Here is a 27,773-nt window from a genome sequence, read left to right as displayed (position 1 = left end):
GATTTATTACCTTTCCATATAAACTACTCCTGTCATACTCCTAGTGTGAAACAAGTGCATAAAACCTGATTGGAGTAAATTTTCACTGAATCTTAACTGGAGTACAATTGGATTTCAACTCCTGTCATACAATTGGATTTTACTGTAGGTATCTTAACTGAATTTTGACCATGTCTTGTTCCTTTCTTGTTTGCTTGCTTCTCTCGACTTCCAATAGGAAGTTACTTTAGTTATTCACCCTTAACTGAATTTAACTTTAGCATCAGTAATTTAACTGAAGTTAACTTAGCATCAGTAATTTTACTTTAGTTACTCACCCTTATGAAGTCAAAACAGGCAACTGGTGTATGTTACATCAAGTTCAACTTGCTCATAGTACCATGCCTAGCAGTACAGACACAAGTCCAAACCTGAACATTTTTTTACAACCTGAACATATTAGTACCATGCCTAGCAGTACAGCTCACCCTTACTAGAAGGTCTACTTGCTCATATTTTTACAACTTGAACATATTAGTACCATGCCTAGCAGTACAGCTCACCCTTACTAGAAGGTCTACTTGCCAGATCGTTTTGCCGGCGATAGTCCATTAGTTTGACTCCATTCTGTCTAATAAATCATGGTACAAACAGTTTCTACAGCCATTCTCTTGTTTGTTCCTCTAGTACTGATAAAGGTCCCAGAGCTGTGGATGCATCTATGTGCTTGTGAATCCATGCTAAATTGGAATTGAGTCAAACTAATGGACTAAGTCAGTTACTTAATTATCAGGTCTGTACTCATGTGCCATGCATAAATAGTGTTATCTTGAATGACTGATCTAAGTCACATATCTTACGAGTTAATTTTTGATACAACAAGCAACAGCATGACGAAGAGATTACAACAACAACAGTCGCTACAGATCAATCGACAGGGGAAGAAGAGTAGAAGACCAGAGATTATACTGTACCTTCGTCTTCAGAGAAGATGAGCAGCGAAGAAGAGCAGGTCAGCACGAGGAGCTCCACCGGCAAGCATGTAGCGTGGGCGAGCGTGCACGCACCCGAACGTGGGTGATACTCCAATGGCAGCGTGGGCGCCGGTTTTTGGTCACTGGAGGAGCTACTGACGAGCTCCAATGGCAGCAAGCGGCAGACCAGCACGGCCAGGCGAACCAGCAACCAATCGACAGGGGAAAAGTGACCTGGAGGACCCGAAGATCACCCGGAAGCTGTTGAGCCGCTCGGGGAAACCAGATGGCATTGAGCTCGTGTGCGGAATCGACGGCCGGAGTGGGAGGAGTCCGTCGATCAGCGGCTTCCCAGCAAGCGTGGCTCAAGGAGGGCGTAGGTATCCGCGAGGCGGAGCTCCTGGTATGCTCGGGAAGGAGTGAGGAGGTGCGACGGCGCCGGACGCCGCTGCCGGAGGGGGAGGAGACGGGCTCGTTTTTGGAGTCCTGTGCGAAGCAGCGGCCGGCAGCAGGGGAGAATCTGCAGGATAAGATTTAACAGCGGCAGGAGCTCCACCGGCATGGAGCCAGGCCGGCGGCAGGATCTTCCCCGACCTGAGCCTGCCTGCGGGTTGCTTTGAGAGAATTCGAAGCCCCCTCCCCTACGAGGCGGCCCGTTCAAAAAGAGGCCGAGAAAGTCCAGAAAAAGGCCCGTTCAAAGAGAGCCCAACAAAGCCGCCCGCAGATCACAGCCGTCCGCACTAGGGTCTCACTGGGGTATATATATAATTCGTCCCCGTCCCCGCCTCCAAAACCTCCTCCCGCTCCAGCCCCCTCGCGCCCCAGCCGCCGCCGTCGCCGCCGCCGACTGCAGCCATGGTAAGCCATCTCCGCCCTCCTCCTCCTCATCTCGCTGATCCCGCCTCGTGTGCTGACTGACGTCCGTGATTCTTCTTCTGCCGCAGTCGCTGAGCGCGGGTGAGGAGTTCCAGCACATCCTGCGTGTGCTCAACACCAACGTCGACGGTAAGCAGAAGATCATGTTCGCGCTCACCTCCATCAAGGGTGTGGGCCGCCGCTTCTCCAACATCGTCTGCAAGAAGGCCGACATCGACATGAACAAGAGGTGAGGAACCGTCCGCCCCCCTTTCTCGCCACATCTCGCCGTGGTGCTGAGCCGTGCGCTGTCTTCTGTGCGGGTGGTGTGCAGGGCCGGAGAGCTTTCCGCGGAGGAGATGGACCGTCTGATGGCGGTGGTGCACAACCCGCGCCAGTTCAAGGTGCCGGACTGGTTCCTCAACAGGAAGAAGGACTACAAGGACGGCAGGTTCTCCCAGGTCGTGTCCAACGCCGTGGACATGAAGCTCAGGGATGACCTTGAGAGGCTCAAGAAGATCAGGTATAACCTCTTTTCTTTTTGCCCCTTGCTATTGGTTGATATATGTCCATGTGTTAGATTCGACTACTGGTGATGCTTGCACTTCACATATCAGGCCTAACCGCCTCGCTGTTCATATGCTTGTAATCTGGTAATTGATGATTGTCAATGTTTTCATGTGTACCCTTCTATTGTACATTGTATATGACCCAACTCTTCTGTATATCAATGCTTTGTTTCCAAGAGATATATGCTGATGCCTGATGGCTCATTCCTTCATACTTCACTGTTGCAGTATCATTGTCCTAGTACGTACATGTGTGAGCGATCACTTATGCTTGACACCCTTCTCTTTTACAGGAACCATCGTGGTCTGCGTCACTACTGGGGTGTGCGTGTCCGCGGTCAGCACACCAAGACTACCGGCAGGAGAGGAAAGACTGTTGGTGTCTCCAAGAAGCGATAAGCTGCTTCACAAAGATGCCGCATAGCTTTGCTACTACTTTGTTGGTCCATTTCCAGAATCTTAAGGAGTGTTCTTATTTAGGCGATTACCTTGGATGATGTTTTTCCTAGATAATGTTCCTTGTTATATAGCCGGGAGGCCTTTGCCGTCAATTCTTGAAAAGCAAAAGGAAGCTTCATTTTATGCTGCCCTATAATATAATTTTGTCATCGACCACATATGTCGAATCTGTCTCTGCGATGTGCTTAGGCAGGTACATGGTGTTTTGTACATAGACTTGTGCATTTGGAAGTTGGATTTCCTAGGTTTGCTTGGCACCATTTATAATCTTCCATGTACAGTGGTAACATCCAGATTTTCCATAGTAGCTATAACATTTCCCATATCCAGGCATGGCTCATGTCTTGGTAACACCAAACTTTGAAAACTCATCGAGGCTCAATTCAACTAAACCATAAATGGAACTTGACCATGGAGCTCACACCTTGTCTTATTTTCCCCTAATAGAAACTAGATGATGACATGGCAGTGATGTTCTTTTTTCCTTTTGAAACCTCAGGTTTTCTCCTTGTGTAATTTGTTAGAAAGACGATGACATGTAATGTACTATCTTTCATAGGACTGCCACTACAAGGACTGCCCGCCGCTCCGTTCACTACTAGGAAAACCCATATAGGCAACCATTTAATAGTGATGCGGGTTAAATGTGCTTTCGTATAAGTGCGGCATGAAGCCACATGCTACAGGTACAAGGTAGTAGTAGTGCGGGTACAGAAACTCTGCGCTACTATTAAGTGGTCCTCACCGTGCCCTCCAGGACATGCCATGGTAGTAGCGTGGGGTGGAAAAGTCGAGGAATGCATAGACGGTCGACCCTTGCCGCCTCTTTCGGTTCTCATCTTCGTGCTCCTTCACGGCGAGGGCCATCACCAATGTCTGCTGGCGATAGTTGGCAAGCAACGTCTCAACATCCGAGATTCGGACGAATCCTCGAGCAAAAACTTCTCGCATGGGCTCCATCTAAATTCACAAATACGCACGCCGCGTTAACCAACTATGCATACATTCGGCACAAGCACAAGTACAAGTACTCACCGGCGGCTCAGGGCGGTGGCTCTGCGGCGATGGATCCCGAGGAGGCCACGGCGACTAGGGGCGGCTCGGGACGGTGGATCACGGGCGGCTCGGGACGGTGGATCACGGGCGGTGATGGTGACTAGGGGCGACTCGGATCGGCGAATCCAGGGAGCCGGTGAAGCGGCTCGGGGGAAGAGGGTAGGCGTTCCCCCGCGGCGTGATTCTGCTCGCACATTTGGTCGGAATCGTCGGTGGCGGACGGGCGAAACCAATGGTGGGCGGCGGCGGAAGGGGGTGGGGAAAGGGTGCGGGCTGAAATGTCCCTCCCGCCAACCGCTTTCCTGGGATACGGGGCACCATCGGGGCGAGGCGGAAACCTGCGTTTTCGCAGGTTGGGGATGGGATTTTACCGCGCTCCTCAAAAAAATTTACGGGTCCGACGCGTTTGCAGGGACTGGTCGGGCAACATTTTCCGCGCCGACCCGTATTTTGGCGGTTATTTTGCGGGTCCCGGCTTTATACAGGGTCTGCTAGAGATGCTCTAAGTGGCCTGAAAATCCAGTGCATCTAGCCCAGTGGCAAGAGCACGGTTGTCTGCCTTGGCTGACCCAAGTTCGAATCTTGTGGGAGGAATTTATTTCGCGGATTTAAAACTTGGTGTCTCACACCTTCCTTCTTAATAATAATGTGGCGGAGCTCCTCCCCCATTGGTCTAATTTAAGTGGCCTGAAAATCAAATTTGGGTCAGTCGATTTTGGACGGAAGGAAAAAGCTGCCGGAGAGAAAGAAGAAGCAACCGCCGGCTCGTCGGAGAAGCCCTCAGGGTCTGTATCTTAGGGTGGCAGACGACCCCACTATCTAACTTAGGGTGGCAAGCAATCTTAGGGGTCTTTGGGGTGGGGGCGCAGGTTCGCCAAAAAAAATAGTTCGTGGCAAAGGCCGACGACAGCACGGCGGTGGGTGGCAATTGGGGGGAGGGCGGTGTTGATGGGGGAGCGCCACTTGCCGTGGGCGACGACAGTAGGTGGTTAGGCCGGCGGTGCACATAAAAATGCCGTGTATTAAAAACTGTTTGTGTTATATTAATAATGTTTATACTGTTATTTGAAAAATATTCATCGTATATAAAAAAATAATTGCACATAAAAATGTTCATCATGTAATAAAAATAAACTTGTCATGTTTTTCAAAATGTTCATCATGTATTTACATAATATTTTATCGTCTATTAAATAATGTTCATACATATTAAAAAATTTCAAAATATAAGAGATTTTTTGACACTATGATAGTCTAGAAAAACTTGTTAAATTTTCACACATAGGGATTATTTGTTAACATAAATATTTGTAATGCAAAACTTATTATCATACATTAACGGAATACATTAAAGAAAGATTTACTTACAGATACAAATAATGTAAAATATATTCATTTCGTTGTATACCAGTGCTTGCATAACTTAAAGCGTTATAACTGATGAATATATTTAATGTTACATGAACCTATCAATCACTGAAGTATGTCAAAATATAAACAAACTCTTTATAAGTTAAGTTTATAAACTAATTGTGTTACTGTATGTAACCTTCATATTAAGTTTCTAACTATTTTTTGAGAATGTAATACTCTCTCCGTTCCAAAATATAAGTCCTTTTAAAGATTCCAATAAGAGACTCGTACAGAGCAAAATGAGTGAATCTACACTGTAAAATATGTCTATATACATTCGTATGTAGTTTATATTGGGATCTCTAAAAAGACTTATATTTAGGAACGGAGGGAGTAACTTCTAATATCCATATGTGAGTACCTCTATTTTCTTCTATATACTAATCCATATAATAAATTCCTTTTTAGACATATTTAATAACTTTTGTTATCGTATTTGTTCTAAGCATAAATGACATGTGCACCGTAAGTTTCACTTCTCTTGACTAACATCACAACATAAGCTGCATCATCCAAAACTTAACAAAATTTTGCGAGCTTCTGTATTTTAATTTTCTATAAATACAATCATCTTCTAGATTCGTAAACTGCATACGTATGTGCATATTTCAGATCTAAGATCCAGACCAAAATTTTATTTACGACCAAGATTTACCAAGCCAAATATGCCCCCCCCCCCCCCCCCCCCCCCCCCAAAGCTTTTACAAAAAGATCTGAAGAGCATCGAACATAAAGTATCAACTAACTGTGCACGATATGCTGTGCAATACGTCTCGAATCCTTTGTCGCCGCTTGAGTAGTTGTTCTTCGTGAGCAAAATAGCTCAAATACCTTATCGTCTACGATACTACTTGTTGAACACAAGAGTTCAACAATAGAAGCAGAGTGTACTTGAAGAAAGGACAGTGAGAGAGAAGAATAGAACTAACGGTTTGAGTACAAGGGTATACTTAAGTAGACAGTTGTTACAGTAACTGTTCACCAGAATATTTGTTCCTTCCAAGACGGGCCCACAGAAACAAGTGAAATATTTACGATGCTAATACAGATATATGTGCACTGATATACAACGGCAGTACACGAAATACATAGAAAATTTTGTGAATCTTGACGTAGACCGGCAGCCAATAATGTGCGTGCCCCCACACTTGCGTGCCCTAGGGGTGTGTTTGGTTTGTGCCCCAACTAGCCCCACCAATTTTTTAGCATGACCAAAGTGAGGGCATGGCCAAAATTTTGGTTGGTTGTTCTTGTTTGGTTTAGAGCCAATGTACCTACCAATTTTTTGGCAAAATCACTGAGCTGTCATTTGGTTTGCTGCCAACTAACGCGGCGAACTTTGGGAATTAGGATTGATCCATGCTTCAATTTATTCCAAGTCAAAAAAATGTGACACGCCCCGCAAAAAAATGTGACATGATTTTTTTTAAGGAAAACGCTTAAAATCAGGCGGATGATTTTCTCGCCACTTAAGTCCCTTCCCTCTCTCGCCACGTGTCCCCTGCGGGACCGATGAAACCTTATCTTCTCGGTCGTTCCGATCTCATCGTCTCTCCCGAGCTAATCCCCTCCGCACTAGCGCGCTCTCTCTCCCCCACCCATTTCCTCTCTCTCTCTCTCCCCAGCGCCATCTCCTCCCTGGGCTGATGCCCGGCCGGCCACCACTCCTCGTCGGCGCTAATTGCTGCAGGAAACTCCATGGCGACCTGTTTTTGCAAAGGAAGAGACGCTCACCGGTGCTTTTCACGGGGAGCCGCCGCGTTTTTATTCTTCAAATCAGCGCGACCTCGCTGCTGTTGCAGGAGGAGCCAACCGGCGGCAAGCCGGCAGGTCATTGCGGCGACGCTTGCTGCAGAGCAACATGGGAAAGGGAGGTACGTGCTTCGCCGGAAGGTTTGGTGTTGCGAAGCGTCGATGATGAGATCTCGATGCCGACATCACTGCTGCATCCCCCACTTCATCCCTGCGCTGGAGTTGCAATGGAGCTTCGCCGGAGGCGGCGGCGCTGCGCTGGAGCTCCGCCGCAGCTGCAATGGAGCTCGGCTGGAGTTGCAATGGAGCTCTGTCGGAGCCGTCGGAGCTTTGCCAGGGCTGCAATGAAGCTCAGCCGGAGTTGCAGTGGAGCTTTGCCGGAGCGTCGGTGCTGCGTTGGAGCTCCGCCGGGGCTGCAATGCAGCACAGCCGGAGTTGCAATGGAACTTCGCCGGAGCGTTCGTGCCGCGTTGGAACTCATCGGACGCCATCGGTGCTTCATTGGAGCTTCGCGCGAGGTTGCGGTGGTGCTGGGTTGAAGCTGGCGCACTCGCTGCTGCCTGCTGTGATCCAACGATAACCAGCACCCTGATCCAACGGCTGAACAGGGGATGATTTCTTAGAGAAATCATCCGACTTATTTGTAGCAGCCGCCTTTTTTTTAATGGCTACAATACACAGAAAGTAACGAAAAAATGGGAATGCAAAAGCAATGTTGCATTCGTCAAAACATATATCCCTTTTTTAGGTAAAAGAAATTCCGTGCTTTTCAGGAGTAGTTCTATGAGGTAGGGCTGCTACTCGACCGTACTAGTATAATAAAAAAATTAATTATTGCTTAGCGGATTAATAAACCTACACGACTCATGCTAATTTCGTGGTAATTAGGTAGCTATCTTTCTGCATGCACATGCGGGTTTGTTGAGCCAAAAAAGGAGTATACCTACCACCAAACGATGAGGGAACAGGAGAATATGCGGATCTACAAATCGCTTTCAGGGTAAATCGCCAGTTAACCGCTGCGATAATAAAGCAGGCCCCAAGAAGGGAGCGGGCGAGGGCCCTGCCAATATTTTGGCGGAGCTTTTCGGCGCCGTTGGCGGAACGTCGGGCGAGCCAAAATTTTGGCTGCTATCCAAGCGCTAGCCAATCTTCATGGGCTTGCCAATTTTTTGGTATGGCTGCTATTGGTTGCAATCCAAACACACCCTAAACCCTCTCCTCAAGGTAAGGGGAGTTTGAAGCCAACACAGAAGAACAAAGGCAGCTACGAAAGAGTCAAACACATACGCTTGGGTCCGGGTCCAGTACGAACCCGGCTGGAGTTTTGAGTTCGATATGACGTGTAAACCGTGTAGAGTTGTCCAAAGCTTGTATGGGAAGACCAGCGGCCTCATATCTATGTGAGAGGGGATGGCCCATTAAGATTAAGCAAACAATCGACAATCTATCAATACAACCTATTTTTTAAACCCTCAGGACCCTTGTTCATGCTTACGTTGTTCGGCAACTTCTCATAGATTTTACCGGATATCGACAACCGAGCTAAGACTGGTCAAATCTGGCTTATTTCAGCCCGTAGTGAGCGGAACCTTCGGGGCTAAAAATCCGACAGGTCTCACAAGCAACTGCCCATGAAATCAGTTGTCTCGTGCATTTTTCTTTTTTGGATCAGCTATGAATCTCACCACATTTCACTTTTTGCCTCATCCCCGACCCTTACATCATCATAAAGAGAATCAAGATATCCCAAAAACCCAGCTATGGACGGGTGACTAACGCTCAAGAACAAGCAAGGGATGAGCGCACGGGAGCGGCGTTGCTTGTTGCTTTATTATCACATTAGAGACCTTTGACCTCTATCGCTCAGAGCACAAATCGTTGTGCTCCTCACTGCTCAAGAGACTTCTTATTTTCTTCTTACCCTTCGAAAAATCGGGACCGGTCTCAAAAGGCTACAGACCACAAAATCTATTGTCTCGGGTTATTTTTTGGACAGGCGGCCATCCTTGTCTCAAAGGCAATAGCCCACGAAATATGTTGTATCGAGGCCTTTTTTGGATCAGTAGCAATTGTCACAACGTATCATATTTTGACTTTTCCGACCGGTCTCAAAGGCTACATCCCAAGAAATATGTTGTCTCAGGTCATTTTTTGACCGGCAGTGGCATTTTCGACCGGTCTCACACGCAATAGCCCACGATATCTGCTGTCTCGTGCATTTCATGGACCAGCTATGAATCTCACGATATTTCAGTTTTCGCCTCATGGGCCATCACTAGTATAAAAACAGCCATTTGTCCCGGTTTGTAAGGCCCATTTGTCCCGGTTTTTGAACCGGGACTAAAGGGTCGTTACTAAAGCCCTAGGCCTTTAGTCCCGGTTCTTACATGAACCGGGACAGATGGGCCTCCACGTGGCCGGTGCGGCGAGCCCAGACAGGAGGGCCTTTGGTCCCAGTTGGTGGCATCAACCGGGACTAATAGGCATCCACGCGTCAGCAGCTAGCAGGAGCTGAGGTTTTTGTTTTTTTCTTCTGAAAGGGGGTGGTTTAGGGTGTAATTTGGGGTGTGTTAGCTAGCTAATAGAGAGAAGTGTCCTCTCTTATCTCCGTGCTTGGTTTACCAACGCTACTGCTATGCCTAAACATGGCTTAGATTAAAGTGAAGGCAACATGTGGTGCATGTCGAAAGTAATACTAATCCTAACTTGATCAAGTTTGGATTGGTACTACTTTCGACATGCACCACATGCATGTTGCCTTCACTACAATCCGATCTATGTTCATTTCACCCACTGATATATAATAACTCTTCATGCTCGCATCATGCATCATCATAATAATAAGTCCTACTAATTATCATCATACAACTTCTACTCGTTATTAATAACAAGTCATAGGACCATCATCCTCATAGTCATCGAACCAACCCTACTTAATTGTTCTTAGCACATGATCATCAGTATTGGGTAGGAACTAAATACCCTCTTTAAGGTAAAATAACATAAAACAATATAGACCCTGACTCTCCATTATGGAGAATGGAGATCATCCTGTCTCCAATTCTTGCGCTTCGCTTCCTTTTGCTTCCAAGAACCTCCTTACGACTGTCCAAACATTTTTTCTATTCTTCGATTTTCATGTCTCCACTTCTTTTAGAAATCCGGTATGGACAGTTGAGATTCGTAGGATGACCTGGCTGTATGTTCAAAACATCAAGGCTACCATTCTGATACATCAAATGAGGCACACAATCCTCTGGGATTATCTGTTGAAAAACATAGTAATAACTTCATAGTTAGCAATGATGTACTAGTTTCAGAAGTATGCAAAAGATGCACGAATGTCGTAATAGTAAAAAATCTTACCAGGGTATCTCCATAGTAGTTACCGTAGTTCAACACGTGCACTAGTAGCACGTATTGACCATAATGTTGAGGAGTTTGATTGTAGATATTGTAATTCTCAAGATCAGTACAAAATGCGATCAGATGATTTTTCTCTTGATAAGTTAATTTGGAGCCTTCGGTGTAGTAGGTTCTGTCTACCATCTTCCGCACATTCTTTGAAGAATAAAAATAAGCTGTCAATAGAAATGAGCTGTCAACTATTTTGAAATGAACAATATAAATTAGCTAATAACTATGTTTGAGAAACTCACATAGCGGTAGAATTGGAGGCGTATCAACAAGGACCCAAATGTCCATATTGTCTTGCTCGATTTCAGGATCACCAAGATCCATGGTGATAAGCATATCCTTGTGAAAACCATACATCTTGCAAAGTGCTTCCCATTTTTTGCAACCAAAATGGATTACGCTCTCAGAATTGTGCAACTTTACTTCAAAATCCACACCATGATGGGTCCTTAGGTGAATTTTCTTTGTTTCGAAACTTTCATGGTCTTCAAAACCCATCCTCTCCAAGACATAGCGTCTTGCATGGCATGGGATAAGCTAGTCGAATTGTAAAAGATGAAAATTACACGTTGAAATAGTTGAAGTTGTGCTTATAATTACGAAAAAAACACTTGTCGTCGTTGCGTACCGTTTCAACATCGAAGGTCTCCTCCAGCTTAATGCTGAAGCGCCGATCTTCGTTCAGGTGAGGCATGTCGCACAGACCTCGGCCGTCGTGGCACCAGTCGCACTCCCCCGGGAGACTTTCGTCGTCCGAGTACGACATTTCCTATGTTCATAATTCAAATATTAAACTTGTACAATTAAATATATGTACTAAAAAACCTAAATTAGATCATTATTATTCATCATGGGCTGACTATCGGTCTGTCGAGTCTTTTCTTGAAAACTCTCAGCTCACGTGGTGTACATATTCGACCGTCGGTGATGGTAGCTCCTCCTTTCATTCCCGAGTGCATTACACCAAGTTGTCTAGTACACGGGAATGAAGGAGAAGCTACCCCACGACAACAGTCGGGATTCTTCGTCCTCTCATATATATATGGTGGAGACTGTCCCTCAATGATTCCTCTCTGACATTTGCGACCGTCGGTGATGGTAGATCCTCCTTTCGTTCCCAAGTGCATTACACCAAATTGTGTAGAACACGGGAACGAAGGAGAGGCTACCCCCATGACAACAGTCGGGATTCTTCGTCCTCTCATATATGGTGGAGACTCGACAGACTTAAAGTCAACCCGAAATATCGTTTAATTATCTTTCTAAAAAAGGACATATCGAGCGCCTGAAATTTGCCGGAACGGAAATATACATGTTTTTGTCTACACCATATGAGCATTCAAACTTGATGGCCATTACATTTCAATGGTTCAAAATATGAGCAAAAACATTTCAAAATATCTTATAGGACTCATATTGATATGCATGGAGATTTGGCTGGTCTCACCTCGAGGTCGGAGGGGGGTCGGTGACGGGGACGATGGCGGGGATGATGGAGGGGGCTCCTAGATTTCTGAAAAAACAAAAACCCTATAAGCTATCAACTAATCAAATGCATACGCCTTGCATAGTGCTCTCCAATTTTAGCATTCAAAGTAGGAGTAGTTTTCCAATTTGAGCATTCAATAAGCAAAACCAAATCGTAAAATAAAGTAGTATTCAAGTTAGCATGCATTCAATTATAAGCAAAACTACATCATCTCTTGTGTCTGTACATCGTCGAATATTATCACTAATACACCTCGAATACTATCATACATATAGCATCGCTAATACAGTTAGAACCGTAGCGCCCGACGGGTATCGGCGCGGGCGGTGGACACCCAAAGAGAAGGAACCATCACAGGATCATAGCTCCAGTGAGATCCTTGAAGAACCTGCCAGGTATTGTCGAACCTGCCATCCAACGCAACCATGTAGCGACGGACGTGCTCGTCCTCCTCGCTGACACGGTGACGTAACCTCAGCGTTGTCCGGAAGCCTCGGCACCGTCACTGGCCCACGCGACCGCCACCAAATAAGGATCGGGTCAACGACGGGCTGGCTCCTCACGAACCTACGCCCCCCGGAAGGTAGCACCTCCCTATACCAGCCTGGCGGAGCCCAGTCCCGGACATGGCCCCTCTGATCAAGCCGGCCTCCTCCGCCGAGTCGACGACGAGAATGCGGGATAGGCATCGTCGACGTCGATGCGGGAATAATTGCTTGAATTAAAAAAATAAACTAGTTCTATTAATTTTCTTGCTAAAAATAAACTACTTCTATAGTAAACTAAAGTAGTTTTATTAAATCAACTAGTTCGACTACTAAGCACTTACTATAAATAAAATAAAGTAGTACTTACTAAAAATAAACTACTTCTATAGTAAAATAAAGTAGTTTTATTAAATCAACTAGTTCAACTACTAAGCACTTACTATAAATAAAATAAAGTAGTACTTACTAAAAATAAACTACTTCTATAGTAAAATAAAGTAGTTTTATTAAATCAACTATCCTAAAATGCACTAACAGTAGAACTAATAACCTAAATGCAGTAAATCAACTAACCTTAAATGTAACTTTTGCAACATTTTTTTCTTCTAAATATGCATATATATATATATATATATATATATATATATATATATATATATGAACATATATATACATAAATTTGACAAAAAGAATTCTATGAACAAAAAAAAATCATACATCAATGCATACATATCCATGGATCATACATACATCTGAATATACATACATATACATACAACATCCATATATACATACATCAATGAATTACAAAAAAAGTGTATAAAAAGAAGCAGAGAGCAGGCCAGGGTGCCGGAGGTGGCGCGCGGCAAAGCAGAGCAGGTCGAGGCGCTGGCGGCGGCGCGCGGCAAGCAGAGCAGGCAGGGGCGGCGGCGCGGGGGAAGGGAGGGGGCTCACTGGGCGACGACGACGAGGCGCGACACAGGGCGGCGACGGCGAGGTCGGGGCAGAGGGCGGTCACGTCGGGGCAGGGGTGGCGCGGGGCAGCGCGGGACGGCACGCGGCGATGACGGCGACGGCGAGGCAGAGCGCAGCCTGGCGGCGTCGTCGGGGCGGGATCGAAGAACTGAACGAAAATTTTCACAAGTGTTGATTATATAGACAGAGCATTGGTCCCGGGTCGTGCCACAAACCGGGAACAATGCGCCCTTTAGTCCTGGTTGGTGCCACAAACCGGGACTAAAGGTCTCTTTTCAGCAGCCCAAAAGGTGGGAAGCAGAGGCCTTTGGTCCTGGTTGGTGGCACCAACTGGGACTAAAAGGTGTGCATTGGTTCCGCTTGGTACCATGAATCGGTACCAATGCATACCTTTAGTCCCGGTTGGTGGCACCAACCGGGACTAAAGTCCTTGTGCTGCCTGCGTCGCGGCACGAAATTTTAGTCTCACCTCGCTAGTTGAGGGAGCTCGAGAGTGGTTTATAAGCCCCACTCCCGCTGCCCTCTCGAGCTCCTCTCAAATGCAGGCTTTCGGGCCTAGACACACTGTATCTGCCTGTGGGCCTACTAGGCCTTCTGCGGGCCTGAATCATGGCCCATGGGTGGGTTTCTAGTCGTATTCAGGCCGTGGTGGCCCAGTAGGTGGCATTTTTTTTATTTTTTCCCATTTTTTATTATTTTGTTGCTTTTTTTATATTTTTTTTCTACTTACAACAAAATAATTACTGTTGCTATTTTTATTTATTTTATTAAGGTTTATTTTATTTTATTTTCTTTCTACATATTTATTTTATGCTTTCTTTTGTATTTATATTATATTATTTTATTTTTTTCTACTTTCAACACAATACTTTCTTTTTGTTTTCTTTTTTGCTTTTTGTATTTATTTTATTAAAATTCTTTTTGCTTTTAATGTTTTGAATAGAAAATACTTTGATAATTTTAGTTGCATAAATTCTATATAATTTTAGTTTCAATAATACTAGAGGTTTATAAAAGCTTTTTAGTTGATTACTTTAGTACCAGTTCTAAGGCTGTTATATAGGCATTTTATTTTTTTTATTTTTTTCTACTTTCAACAAAATACTTTCTTTTTGTATTTATTTTATGAAAATTATTTTTACTTTCAATGTTTTGATAGAAAATACTTTGATAATTTTAGTTGCATAAATTCTATATAATTTTAGTTTCAATAATACTAGAGGTTTATAAAAGCTTTTTAGTTGATTCCTTTAGTACCAGTTCTAAGGCTGTTATAAAGGCATTTTATTTGGTACCGGTTCTAAGGCTGGGGCCCCACGAGCACCTTTAGTACCGGTTCGTGGCATGAACCGGTAAAAGAGTTTTTTAGTTGATTCTTTCTGGAGCTGTTTTTTAGTCCCACCTCGCCAAGCAAGAGGCACTCGCAGCGGTTTATAAGCCCTGAGTGCAGAGACGATGAAGGAGAGGCGCAATGCTCACCTGCACGTTGCTTAGCTTCAGGCCTTGAGGAAGTGGTGTAGACTGCACGGAGCTATCAGGGTTTCGGACGAAAACTACACATAGCTCCGTGTAGTCTACACTATTTCCTCAAGGCCTGAAGCTAAGCAACGTGCAGGTAAGCATTGCGCCTCTCTTTTATTTTTAATAACTTATTACAACTCCGGACTTCTTGTGTGTTCAAAATGCAACATTCGAGATATCAGGGTTTCATACGGAAACTCGTCTGTTACAACAGGCATTTCAAATGAACTACGAAAAGGTTAAAAGTTGGCATGGTATCATCATAATAGTTGTCGAGAGAAAGTCTTCACGTTTTCTTCGCTTGTGTCCTTTGCTTATTGCGCCGTAACCATGGATAATCTTCATCGTTTATCAGGATGCTTGGGTCAGCCTTGACTTTGAAGGAAGGAATTTCATGAAACTTTTCATAATCTTCGGACATGTCTGTCTTTCCCTCCACTCCCAGGATGTCCCTTTTTCTTGAAAGAACTATGTGGCGCTTTGGCTCATCGTATGATGTATTCGCTTCTTTATCTTTTATTTTTCTCGGTTTGGTAGACATGTCCTTCACATAGATAACCTGTGCCACGTTATTGGCTAGGACGAAAGGTTCGTTAGTGTACCCAAGATTGTTCAGATCCGCTGTTGTCATTCCGTACTATGGGTCTACCTATACCCCGCCTCCTGACAGATTGACCCATTTGCACTTAAACAAAGGGACCTTAAAATCATGTCCGTAATCAAGTTCCCATATGTCCACTATATAACCATAATATGTGTCCTTTCCCTTCTTGGTTGCTGCATCAAAGCGGACACCGCTGTTTTGGTTGGTGCTCTTTTGATCTTGGGCGATCGTGTAAAATGTATTCCCATTTATCTCGTATCCTTTGTAAGTCAGTACAGTCGAAGATGGTCCCCTGGACAACGAGTACAGCTCATCACAAACAGTGTTGTCACCTCTGAGACGTGTTTCCAACCAACTGCTGAAAGTCCTGATGTGTTCACATGTAATCCAGTCGTCACACTGCTCCGGGTGTTTGGAGCGCAGACTGTTCTTGTGTTCATCGACATACAGGGTCACAAAGGTAGAGTTCTGTAGGACTGTGTAGTGTGCTTGAGACCAAGAATGCCCGTCCCTGCGTATTATTGAGTCCCCTCCAAGCGTGCCTTTTCCAGTCAGTCTCCCCTCATACCGCGATTTAGGGAGACCTATCTTCTTAAGGCCAGGAATGAAGTCAACACAAAACCCAATGACATCGATGCTTCCTTCTGGCCTAGCGTGGTTGCGGACACATTTCTTTAGGACTCCCATGAACCTCTCAAAGGGGAACATATTGTGTAGAAATACGGGCCCCAGAATGACAATCTCGTCGAATAGATGAACTAGGACGTGCGTCATGATATTGAAGAAGGATGGTGGGAACACCAGCTCGAAACTGACAAGACATTGCGCCACATCACTCCTTAGCCTTGGTATGATTTCTGGATCGATCACCTTCTGAGAGATTGCATTGAGGAATGCACATAGCTTCACAATGGCTAATCGGACGTTTTCCGGTAGAAGCCCCCTCAATGCAACCGGAAGCAGTTGCGTCATAATCACGTGGCAGTCATGAGACTTTAGGTTCTGGAACTTTTTCTCTGGCATATTTATTATTCCCTTATATTCGACGAGAAGCCAGTCGGGACCTTCATACTGAGCAGGCATTCAAAGAAGATTTCCTTCTCTTCTTTGGTAAGAGCGTAGCTGGCAGGACCTTCATACTGCTTTGGAGGCATGCCGTCTTTTTCGTGCAAACGTTGCAGGTCCTCCCGTGCCTCAGGTGTATCTTTTGTCTTCCCATACACGCCCAAGAAGCCTAGCAGGTTCACGCAAAGGTTCTTCGTCACGTGCATCACGTCGATTGAAGAGCGGACCTCTAGGTCTTTCCAGTAGGGTAGGTCCCAAAATATAGATTTCTTCTTCCACATGGGTGCGCGTCCCTCAGCGTCATTCGGAACAGCTAGTCTGCCGGGCCCCTTTCCAAAGATTACATGTAAATCATTGACCATAGCAAGTACGTGATCACCGGTACGCATGGCGGGCTTCTTCCGGTGATCTGCCTCGCCTTTGAAATGCTTGCCTTTCTTTCGACATTGATGATTGGTCGGAAGAAATTGATGATGCCCCAGGTACACATTCTTCCTGCATTTGTCCAGGTATATACTTTCGGTGTCAGCTAAACAGTGTGTGCATGCGTGGTATCCCTTGTTTGTCTGTCCTAAAAGGTTACTGAGAGCGGGCCAATCGTTGATGGTTACAAACAGCAACGCGTGCAGGTTAAATTCCTCCTGTTTGTGCTCATCCCACACACGTATACCGTTTTCATTCCACAGCTGTAAAAGTTCTTCAACTAATGGCCTTAGGTACACATCAATGTCGTTGCCGGGTTGCTTAGGGCCTTGGATGAGAATTGGCATCATAATGAACTTCCGCTTCATGCACATCCAAGGAGGAAGGTTATACATACATAGAGTCACGGGCCAGGTGCTGTGATTGCTGCTCTGCTCCCCTTAAGGATTAATGCCATCCACGCTTAAACCAAACCATACGTTCCTTGGGTCACCTGCAAACTCAGCCCAGTACTTTCTCTCGATTCTTCTCCACTGCGACCCGTCAGCGGGTGCTCTCAACTTCCCTCTTTCTTACGGCCCTCTCTGTGCCATCGCATCAACTTGGCATGCTCTTCGTTTCTGAACAGACGTTTCAACTGTGGTACTATAGGAGCATACCACATCACCTTCGCAGGAACCCTCTTCCAGGGAGCTCGCCGTCAACATCACCAGGGTCATCTCGTCTGATCTTATACCGCAATGCACCGCATACCGGGCATGCGTTCAAATCCTCGTACGCACCGCGGTAGAGGATGCAGTCATTAGGGCATGCATGTATCTTTTGCACCTCCAATCCTAGAGGGCATACGACCTTCTTTGTTGCGTACTTACTGTCGGGCAATTGGTTATCCTTTGGAAGCTTCTTCTTCAATATTTTCAGTAGCTTCTCAAATCCTTTGTCAGGCACAACATTCTCTGCCTTCCACTGCAGCAATTCTAGTACAGTACCGAGCTTTGTGTTGCCATCTTCGCAATTGGGGTACAACCCTTTTTTGTGATCCTCTAACATGCGATCGAACTTCAGCTTCTCCTTTTGACTTTCGCACTGTGTCCTTGCATCAACAATGACCCGGCGGAGATCATCATCATCGGGCACATCGTCTTGTTCCTGATCTTAATCTTTAGCAGCTTCCCCCGATGCAGCATCACCGTATTCAGGGGGCACATAGTTGTCATCGTCCTCTTCTTCATCGCTGTCTTCCATCATAACCCCTATTTCTCCGTGCCTCGTCCAAACATTATAGTGTGGCATGAAATCCTTATAAAGCAGGTGGGTGTGAAGGATTTTCCGGTCAGAGTAAGACTTCGTATTCCCAACAACTAGGGCATGGACAACACATAAAACCATTCTTCTTGTTTGCCTCAGCCACTTCAAGAAAATTATGCACGCCCTTAACGTACTCGGAGGTGTGTCTGTCACCATACATCCATTGACGGTTCATCTGCATGCATTATATATAATTAGACAAGTATCTATCTAAAGTAAGAATTCTTTTCTTTCAGAAAGAAGATAAGAACAAGAGGCTCACCACGGTGGTGCCGGCGACGAGATCGGCGCGGGCGATCGACGGCGGTGAAGACGGGGACAGGACGTGACGGACCGCTAAACCTATGCAAATCTCGGGGAAATGAAGCTTGGAGGTCGAGCTTCGAGAGGAGAAAGCTTAACTAGTGTGGCTCGGGCATTTCATCGAACAACTCATGTGCATAGGAGGTGAGCTAGAGCACCCAAATGCCCTCCCCTCGCCGGCCAGAAAAAATAGAGCACTGTGGAGTGCTCTGCTGCGGTGATGGGGTATATATAGGCAACTCATTTGTCCCGGTTCGTGGCTGAAATCGGGACTAAAGCCCAACCTTTTGTCCCGGTTCAAGCCACGAACCGTGACAAATGTATGTGGGCCAGGAGCGAGGCCTATTGGTTCCGGTTCGTGCCAGGAACCGGTACAAAAGGGTCCATACGAACCGGGACCAATGCCCACGAGGCCCCGGCCGCCCCCCGGGCTCACGAACCGGGACGTATGCCCCCATGGGTCCCGGTTCGTGACTGATCCGGGACTAATGGGCTGGTCAGACCCCAACCAAAGCCCTGTTTTCTACTAGTGCATGGTTATTTTTTGAACTGATGACCATCCCTGTCTCAAAGGCAATAGCCCAAGAAATTTGTTGTCTTGGGGCAGGCAATGACAGTTCTCACAACACATCATCTTTTGACTCATCCTGCTGGTCTCAAAGGCTATAGGTCACGAAATGTGTTGTCTCGGGTCATTTTTTGGACCGGCAACGGCATTTCATATTTTGACTCATCCGACCGACCGGTTTGAAAGGCTATGGCTCACGAAATTTGTTGTCTTGGGGCAGGTTTTTTGGACCAATGGCAATTCTCACAACACATCATCTTTTGACTCATTCTGCTGGTCTCAAAGGCTATAGGTCACGAAATGTGTTGTCTCAGGTCATTTTTTTGACTGGCAACGGCATTTCATATTTTGACTCATCCGACCGACCGGTCTGAAAGGCTATGGCTCACAAAATATGGTGCGTGGTGCATTTTTTGGACCAGTGACAATTCTCACTACAAATTCACTTTTTGCCTCATCTGGCCGGTCTCAAAAGGCTATAGACCATGAAATCTGTGATGCTATGGCCCACAAAATATGCTCTCTTCATTTGTTATTTAGACCGGCAATGATACTTTATTTTGTTATATGACTAGTCCTTATTGTCTATGATCATTTTGTAGACCGGCAATGATATTTTATTTTATTTTTTGACTCATCCGACCGATCTCCAGGGGAATGTTGCTGTTTTGGGACTTTTTTTTAGGACCAGCGAATCAGCGACGATTGTCACAACATTTCCTTTTATGACTAGTCATGCCTGTTTTAAAGGCTATAGCCCACGAAATATGCTATCTAAGGTAAGTTTTTACTTATTTATCTTTCTCATCCGACTGACCTCGATGGGAAAATCATTGAAAAAAGGGATTTCCATACAGTAACGAAAGGGCTTCCTATTTACTCAAACTTTTGAAGAGCTCTGGAGAGCAAAATGAATGGCGGTAGGAAATCTATACTGCGTAACCGATGGATCTTTATTCCACGATGGCATATGCCACTTATTATTCATAATTGATAGACATAGAATTTAATTGTATACGCTGCGCTGTGGTAAGCTAAGCTCGGTAGTAAAACTAGGCAGCGAAATTCTTCTGGGAGTAGCAGTCAAGGTTGTCGCCGTAGGTGGTGTCGAGCATGTCGCAGTAGCGCTTGTAGTAGGCGATGCGGTCCGCGTTGGGGTCGTTTGGCATCTGGCCCATGCCGCACTCGACCCCGCCGTTGATGATGTTTGTGATGACGCCGTAGCCGGGCAGCCGGCCGGCGGTGCGGTCGGCGTCCGTGGGCGTCCAGTTGCCGAGGATGACGTTGTGGCAGGACGGCTTGGGCGTCTGCGCCGTCATCCAGAACCAGAGGGCCGTCTGGAAGGAGACCACCGGGTTGTTGGCCACTATCTCCGGGTTGCTCTCCAGGGGCTGGTTCAGCGCGTCCCCGGCGGCCCTGTAGTTGGACTGCCCTGTCAACTGAATCGGTCCCCGTCCGTAGTAGAGTGGATCGGACTTGTTTATCTCCTCTATGAACTTGTATCCCCCTTGTGAGCCTCCTGCATACACGTACAGCACAAGCACGACCAATCAAAGTCGTATATGAACTTACTGGAAGACGTACGTATTGGCAACTGCCCAGGTTGGGCCATATACTCCATCTTGTACGTCGCGCATACTTGTCCACGAAGGAAAAGTCTGGCACGCGGATGCCGTGTCGTGTACACGGCTCCACAGCACACACACAGACATGGAATTCTTCCGGACGTGTTGGCAATACGCGCAAGACTTGGGAAAAGTCTAAAATAAACCTTGAACTTGTAGACGTAAGCTAAATCAAACCATGTATTTTGAATCCCTGAAATCAGCACACCGAACTATATGATCCCGGTCTATGTTAAACCTTGAGTGCATTTCAAAACAAGGATTTTTGATATGCAGCTGAAACCCGGGATTTCTGACTGCAGGCGGATTGTACTGGGCAGGCCCACTAGGCGAATTTAAAATCTGCCGCTGGACGGCACTGGACCAGCCCACCAGGTAAACTTAAAAATACCAAAACAATGGAGATGTTGTGAGGAATCGTAGTTTCATTGTCTCAAAAAAAAAAAAGGAATCGTAGTTTCAACCTCGCGTTGCTGACCTTGTCAGGATAGCCACTCTACGTCGTAGCTGTTTTTCTTTTGAGAATCACTACCTCGTAGTTGTTGATGATAAAAGAGAAGCGCGAAAATATTTAACAACAAACAGTAGTGTCGAGATTTGAAAAGATTTCTGAAATTTTTAGATATATTTTCTTGAAAATTGCCAACAATTTTGAAATCCGAACACTTTTTGGAATTATGTGGAATACACAAACAAATTTTGAAAACATGTACCATTTTTGAAATCCCCTACGATTTTTAAAGTGTGAACACTTTTATAAAAGGAATAATTTCGGAAGCTGAACAAAATATGAAAGTGCGAACAGTTTTGTGAAAATTTGTTCCCATTTTTAAAAAGTTAGAAAGTGTTCGCACATTAAAATTTTATTCAGGTTTCAGAATTTGTTCACATTTTTACAAAGAAATGTTTCTGTTTCAAAAAATTCTCGTCTTGGAAAATTCTTCGCACTTATTTGTTTAGGTTTCAAAATTTTGTTTGCTTTTTTAAAAGTGTTCGCACGTCAAAAAATGTCCGGGGTAAAAAATGGTTTCAAAATTTCTTTGTGTTTCTTTTTTGCGCGCATGCATGGTGCAACTTCCAGCAGTCGCGCTTATAGCCAGCGTGCGCGCGTGGGCAGCGACTGGTCGTGTGGTGCACGGGCGCGCGCACGGGGGTTGCACCGTATAGCCAGCGTTGGACCGCAAGCCCAGACGTTTACCCAAAGCGTACTTCTGGGGATGAACGACACGCTACATCAACATGTACTTCCGCTACTAAATGTTGATAACAAACTAGATCTAAATTATTGGTTGTATTTTTATAAATAGATCTTGGGTGTGATTGTGTAGGCGAAATTTTTGTTTTCCATACACGTATCCCTATAGTGGCTGCACCAGATTTCAGCTTGCAAACATTAAATGCATCCTACTGGGGATAAACTCTAGAGATACTGTAGAGACAATTTTTCTACATGTTGTTTTCACGGGAATGCATGATGCATATATCAAGCTAGGAGTGTTAGACTCACACTACTAGAATCGCTTTTTCTACCGAGTTTCAAAGAAACTCGGCAGAGCCCATATTAGACTCGGCGAACTCTTCACCGAGTTCCCAACTCGGTGTATATCACACTCGGCTGGACGGAGCCTGACAATCATTAATACTCTCGAGTCTTTATATCAGAAACTCAATGAATATTTAAACAATGTTTGCCGAGTTTCTACCAGAAAAATCTCGACGAACCACACCGCCAGAGGGACAGGCCGTTAACAGACATGCCACGTGTCGTGATAGTTTGCCGAGTTTTAGTGCACTCAACTCTGCAAAGTTTGGCGAATAGAAATTAGCCATGTGTCAGCACTTATTGCCCAGTAGAAAATATATGCCGAGTTCGGTAGTCAGCAGAATTGGGCAAATTGTTTGCTGAGTTTGGAACTCGGCAGTCTCGCATCCAGTAAGGGCCCAGCGCGTGGCACAGCGTTATTACCCAATGCCACATTTTGTGGAGTTTGTAACGAACGAAATTGGGCAAATTATTTGCCGAGCATGGAGCTCAGTAGTTATCCATCCAATAAAGTCTCGATTCGTGGCAGTGTGTCATTACCCAGTGCCACAATTCGGCGAGTTTATGATGGACGAAACTCGACAAACTTCTATCGATTATTTGCCATTCCACATATTTACCAGGTTTTCTGCCAATGTAAACTCGGTGAATGTTTTCCTTTCGCCGAGTCCCACACTCGAGGCAGTATGGCAGTAGACTGGCAAATTGTATGTTTTCAGGGCATACGGGAGTACACTAAGCTGTCATTATTACAACTAACAAAACAATAGCGAAAACGAGCAAACAGGTAGAAACAGCATGGAGTTGTTGACGATGTGCTTGCTTATTTAGTGGCCGAACTGGTTCTTAACAGTGTCTTCTTTCATGCGAAGAAGCTGATGATGTGTTTGCTCATTTAGTGGGCGAACTGGTATTAGATTGCATCTTCTTTGATGCGAAGAAGCTGATGATGTGTTTGCTCATTTAATGGGCGAACTGGTACTAGATTGCATCTTCTTTGATGCGAAGAAGCTCATGATGGTGTGGTTGGCTGCTTACAAGCTTCGGTCTTGGATGCATCTTGCTTGGCACCGTCATTTTCATGGTTTCCCAGAGGAAATTGTTGCTTCGTGCCATGACTGTACCATGAAAAGAAGTGGACCAAAGTTAAGAAGTATAGTATTTTCATTTTATAGTTCTTTGGAAGGAAGTTATGTTGACCTCTTTTTAGCTGTGTCCCTGGATGGTGAGTCACCAACGGTTGGCCTTTTCTTCCCTTCTAAACCTCCTTAGTGAAATAGAATTCAATAAAAAGGTGAGATTGATGTTGTACTCTTCCTTGGCTGTTCTATATAAGAGTACAATTGTTTATTACAAGTTTTACGATAGTCAGCATTATTTTGAGACGTTGGTTGATCCCGATCTAATGGTAATTAAATAGGTAGTACTAGGTAGTACTCGTTGACAAGTACTCAAATGTACTTATGACCGTGGGGTCAGTACTAAAGATTATATTGCGCCGTTTGCTAAGGTAGGGGTAAATTTGTCATTAGGAGGGCTCAGTTATCCTCTCCCAGCGCGTCGCCGCTCTCATCCAATCCAGAACCGCTGCCCTCCTCTGCCATTGCAAGACCACCGCCGCTTCTCTCCTCTTCCATCTAATCCAAAACCGACGGCCATCGCTCCTCTTCCATTGCAACACCACCGTGAGGTAGATCGATGGAGGACAATGAGTACGTGCCGATCACCGACGACGACCAGGTGAAGTTAGCCAGGCTAAGGGACATCGGTTCTTGGTTTGACCACAAGCGGCAGTGAATGGCGACGGTGCAGGCAACGTCGAAATATCTGAAACCGACCGAGAGGAAGGTGATCCACTTGGGGAGAGTCACGCAGCTGCATATAGAGCTTTTCCTCTGGGCGTGAAAGAGCATGGTGAAGGAAATATGCCCTAGAGGCAATAATAAAGTTATTATTTATTTTCTTATATCATGATAAATTTTTATTATTCATGCTAGAATTGTATTAACCGGAAACATGATACATGTGTGAATACATAGACAAACAGAGTGTCACTAGTATGCCTCTACTTGACTAGCTCGTTGATCAAAGATGGTTATGTTTCCTAGCAATGGACAAAGAGTTGTCATTTGATTAACGGGGTCACATTATTAGGAGAATGATGTGATTGACTTGACCCATTCCGTTAGCTTAGCACTTGATCTTTTAGTATGTTGCTATTGCTTTCTTCATGACTTATACATGTTCCTATGACTATGAGATTATGCAACTCCCGTTTACCGGAGGAACACTTTGTGTGCTACTAAACGTCACAACGTAACTGAGTGATTATAAAGGTGCTCTACAGGTGTCTCCGAAGGTACTTGTTGGGTTGGCGTATTTCGAGATTAGATTTGTCACTCCGATTGTCGGAGAGGTATCTCTGGGCCCACTCGGTAATGCACATCAGTTAAGCCTTGAAGCATTGCAACTAATGAGTTAGTTGCGGGATGATGTATTACAGAACGAGTAAAGAGACTTGCCGGTAACGAGATTGAGCTAGGTATTGAGATACCGACAATCGAATCTCGGGCAAGTAACATACCGATGACAAAGGGAACAACGTATGTAGTTATGCGGTTTGACCGATAAAGATCTTCGTAGAATATGTGGGAGCCAATATGAGCATCCAGGTTCCACTATTGGTTATTGACCGGAGACGTGTCTCGGTCATGTCTACATAGTTCTCGAACCCGTAGGGTCCGCACGCTTAAAGTTTGATGACGGTTATATTATGAGTTTATGAGTTTTGATGTACCGAAGGTAGTTCGGAGTCCCGGATGTGATCACGGACATGACGAGGAGTCTTGAAATGGTCGAGACATGAAGATTGATATATTGGACGGCAATATTCGGACACCGGAATGGTTCCGGGGGTTATCGGATAAATACCGGAGTACCGGGGGGTTACCGGAACCCCCCGGAGGTTATTGGGCCTCACGGGCCCAAGTGGTGGAAGAGGAGAGGCGGCCAAGGGGAAGCCGCGCGCCCCTCCCCCCAAGTCCGAATTGGACAAGGAGGGGGGGGGGGGCGCCCCCCGTTTCCTTTCCCCCTCTCTCTCTCCTTCCCTCTCCTCTCCTACTCCAACATGGAAGGGGGGGAGTCCTACTCCCGGTGGGAGTAGGACTCCTCATGGGGCGCGCCAAGGGTGGCCGGCCCCCTCCCCCTCCTCCACTCCTTTATATATGGGGAGGGAGGCACCCCCAAGAGAGACAACAATTGATCATTGATCTTTTAGCCGTGTGCGGTGCCCCCCTCCACCATAGTCCACCTCGATAATATCGTAGCGGTGCTTAGGCGAAGCCCTGCGTCGGTAGAACATCATCATCGTCACCACGCCGTCGTGCTGACGAAACTCTCCCTCAACACTCGGCTGGATCGGAGTTCGAGGGACGTCATCGGGCTGAACGTGTGCTGAACTCGGAGGTGCCGTGCGTTCGGTACTTGATCGGTCGGATCGTGAAGACGTACGACTACATCAACCGCGTTGTGCTAAGGCTTCTGCTTTCGGTCTACGAGGGTACGTGGACACACTCTCCCCTCTCGTTGCTATGCATCACCATGATCTTGCATGTGCGTAGGAATTTTTTTGAAATTACTACTTTCCCCAACAGTGGCATCCGAGCTAGGTTTTATGCGTTGATGTTATATGCACGAGTAGAACACAAGTGAGTTGTGGGCGATACAAGTCATACTGCTTACCAGAATGTCACACTTTGGTTCGGCGGTATTGTTGGATGAAGCGGCCCGGACCGACATTACGCGTACGCTTACGCGAGACTGGTTCTACCGACCTGCTTTGCACACAGGTGGCTGGCGGGTGTCAGTTTCTCCAACTTTAGTTGAACCGAGTGTGGCTACGCCCGGTCCTTGAGAAGGTTAAAACATCACTAACTTGACGAACTATCGTTGTGGTTTTGATGCGCAGGTAAGAACGGTTCTTGCTCAGCCCGTAGCAGCCACGTAAAACTTGCAACAACAAAGTAGAGGACGTCTAACTTGTTTTTGCAGGGCCTGTTGATGTGATATGGTCAAGGCATGATGCTATATTTTATTGTATGAGATGATCATATTTTGTAACCGAGTTATCGGCAACTGGCAGGAGCCATATGGTTGTCACTTTATTGTATGCAATGCAAACGCCCTGTAATGCTTTACTTTATCACTAAGCGATAGCGATAGTCGTAGAAGCGTAAGTTGGTGAGACGACAACGATGCTACGATGGAGATCAAGGTGTCGCACCGATGACGATGGTGATCATGACGGTGCTTCGAAGATGGAGATCACAAGCACAAGATGATGATGGCCATATCATATCACTTATATTGATTGCATGTGATGTTTATCTTTTATGCATCTTATCTTGCTTTGATTGACGGTAGCATTATAAGATGATCTCCCACTAAATTTCAAGATAATAGTGTTCTCCCTGAGTATGCACCGTTGCCAAAGTTTGTCGTGCCCAGACACCACGTGATGATCGGGTGTGATAAGCTCTACGTCCATCTACAACGGGTGCAAGCTAGTTTTGCACACGCAGAATACTCAGGTTAAACTTGACGAGCCTAGCATATGCAGATATGGCCTCGGAACACTGAGACCGAAAGGTCGAGCGTGAATCATATAGTAGATATGATCAACATAGTGATGTTCACCATTGAAAACTACTCCATTTCACGTAATGATCGGTTATGGTTTAGTTGATTTGGATCACGTGATCACTTAGATGATTAGAGGGATGTCTATCTAAGTGGGAGTTCTTAAGTAATATGATTAATTGAACTTAAATTTATCATGAACTTAGTACCTGATAGTATTTTGCATGTCTATGTTTGTTGTAGATAGATGGCTCGTGCTGTTGTTCCGTTGAATTTTAATGCGTTCCTTGAGAAAGCAAAGTTGAAAGATGATGGTAGCAATTACACGGACTGGGTCCGTAACTTGAGGATTATCCTCATTGCTGCACAGAAGAATTACGTCCTGGAAGCACCGCTAGGTGCCAAACCTGCTGCAGGAGCAACACCAGATGTTATGAACGTCTGGCAGAGCAAAGCTGATGACTACTCGATAGTTCAGTGTGCCATGCTTTACGGCTTAGAACCGGGACTTCAACGACGTTTTGAACGTCATGGAGCATATGAGATGTTCCAGGAGTTGAAGTTAATATTTCAAGCAAATGCCCGGATTGAGAGATATGAAGTCTCCAATAAGTTCTACAGCTGCAAGATGGAGGAGAATAGTTCTGTCAGTGAGCATATACTCAGAATGTCTGGGTATAACAATCACTTCATTCAACTGGGAGTTAATCTTCCGGATGATAGCGTCATTGACAGAATTCTTCAAT

General features: G+C 45.5%; 2 protein-coding genes across 2 annotated transcripts in view; one reads left to right on the top strand and one right to left on the bottom strand.

The window, feature by feature from the left end:
• The first annotated feature begins 1,693 nt into the window (after positions 1-1,693).
• LOC123168714 (40S ribosomal protein S18) lies at positions 1,694-2,994 on the top strand. The gene is made up of 4 exons (XM_044586580.1): positions 1,694-1,811; positions 1,898-2,058; positions 2,143-2,331; positions 2,671-2,994. The coding sequence occupies exons 1-4, from the start codon at positions 1,809-1,811 to the stop codon at positions 2,774-2,776; spliced, it is 459 nt and encodes a 152-aa protein (XP_044442515.1). The 5' UTR covers positions 1,694-1,808; the 3' UTR covers positions 2,777-2,994.
• A 17,279-nt stretch (positions 2,995-20,273) lies between these two features.
• Positions 20,274-27,773, bottom strand: part of LOC123171321 (chitinase 8-like) — a 43,725-nt gene continuing 36,225 nt past the window's right edge. Inside the window, exon 2 of the mRNA XM_044588872.1 lies at positions 20,274-20,740. Within this exon, the coding sequence (XP_044444807.1) occupies positions 20,274-20,740 (467 nt within the window). The remainder of the gene's footprint in view (positions 20,741-27,773) is intronic.

This window comes from Triticum aestivum, chromosome 7D, assembly GCF_018294505.1.
Source record: "Triticum aestivum cultivar Chinese Spring chromosome 7D, IWGSC CS RefSeq v2.1, whole genome shotgun sequence".
NCBI classification, from domain to species: domain Eukaryota; kingdom Viridiplantae; phylum Streptophyta; class Magnoliopsida; order Poales; family Poaceae; genus Triticum; species Triticum aestivum.
This window is presented reverse-complemented; position numbering and strand designations above follow the sequence as displayed.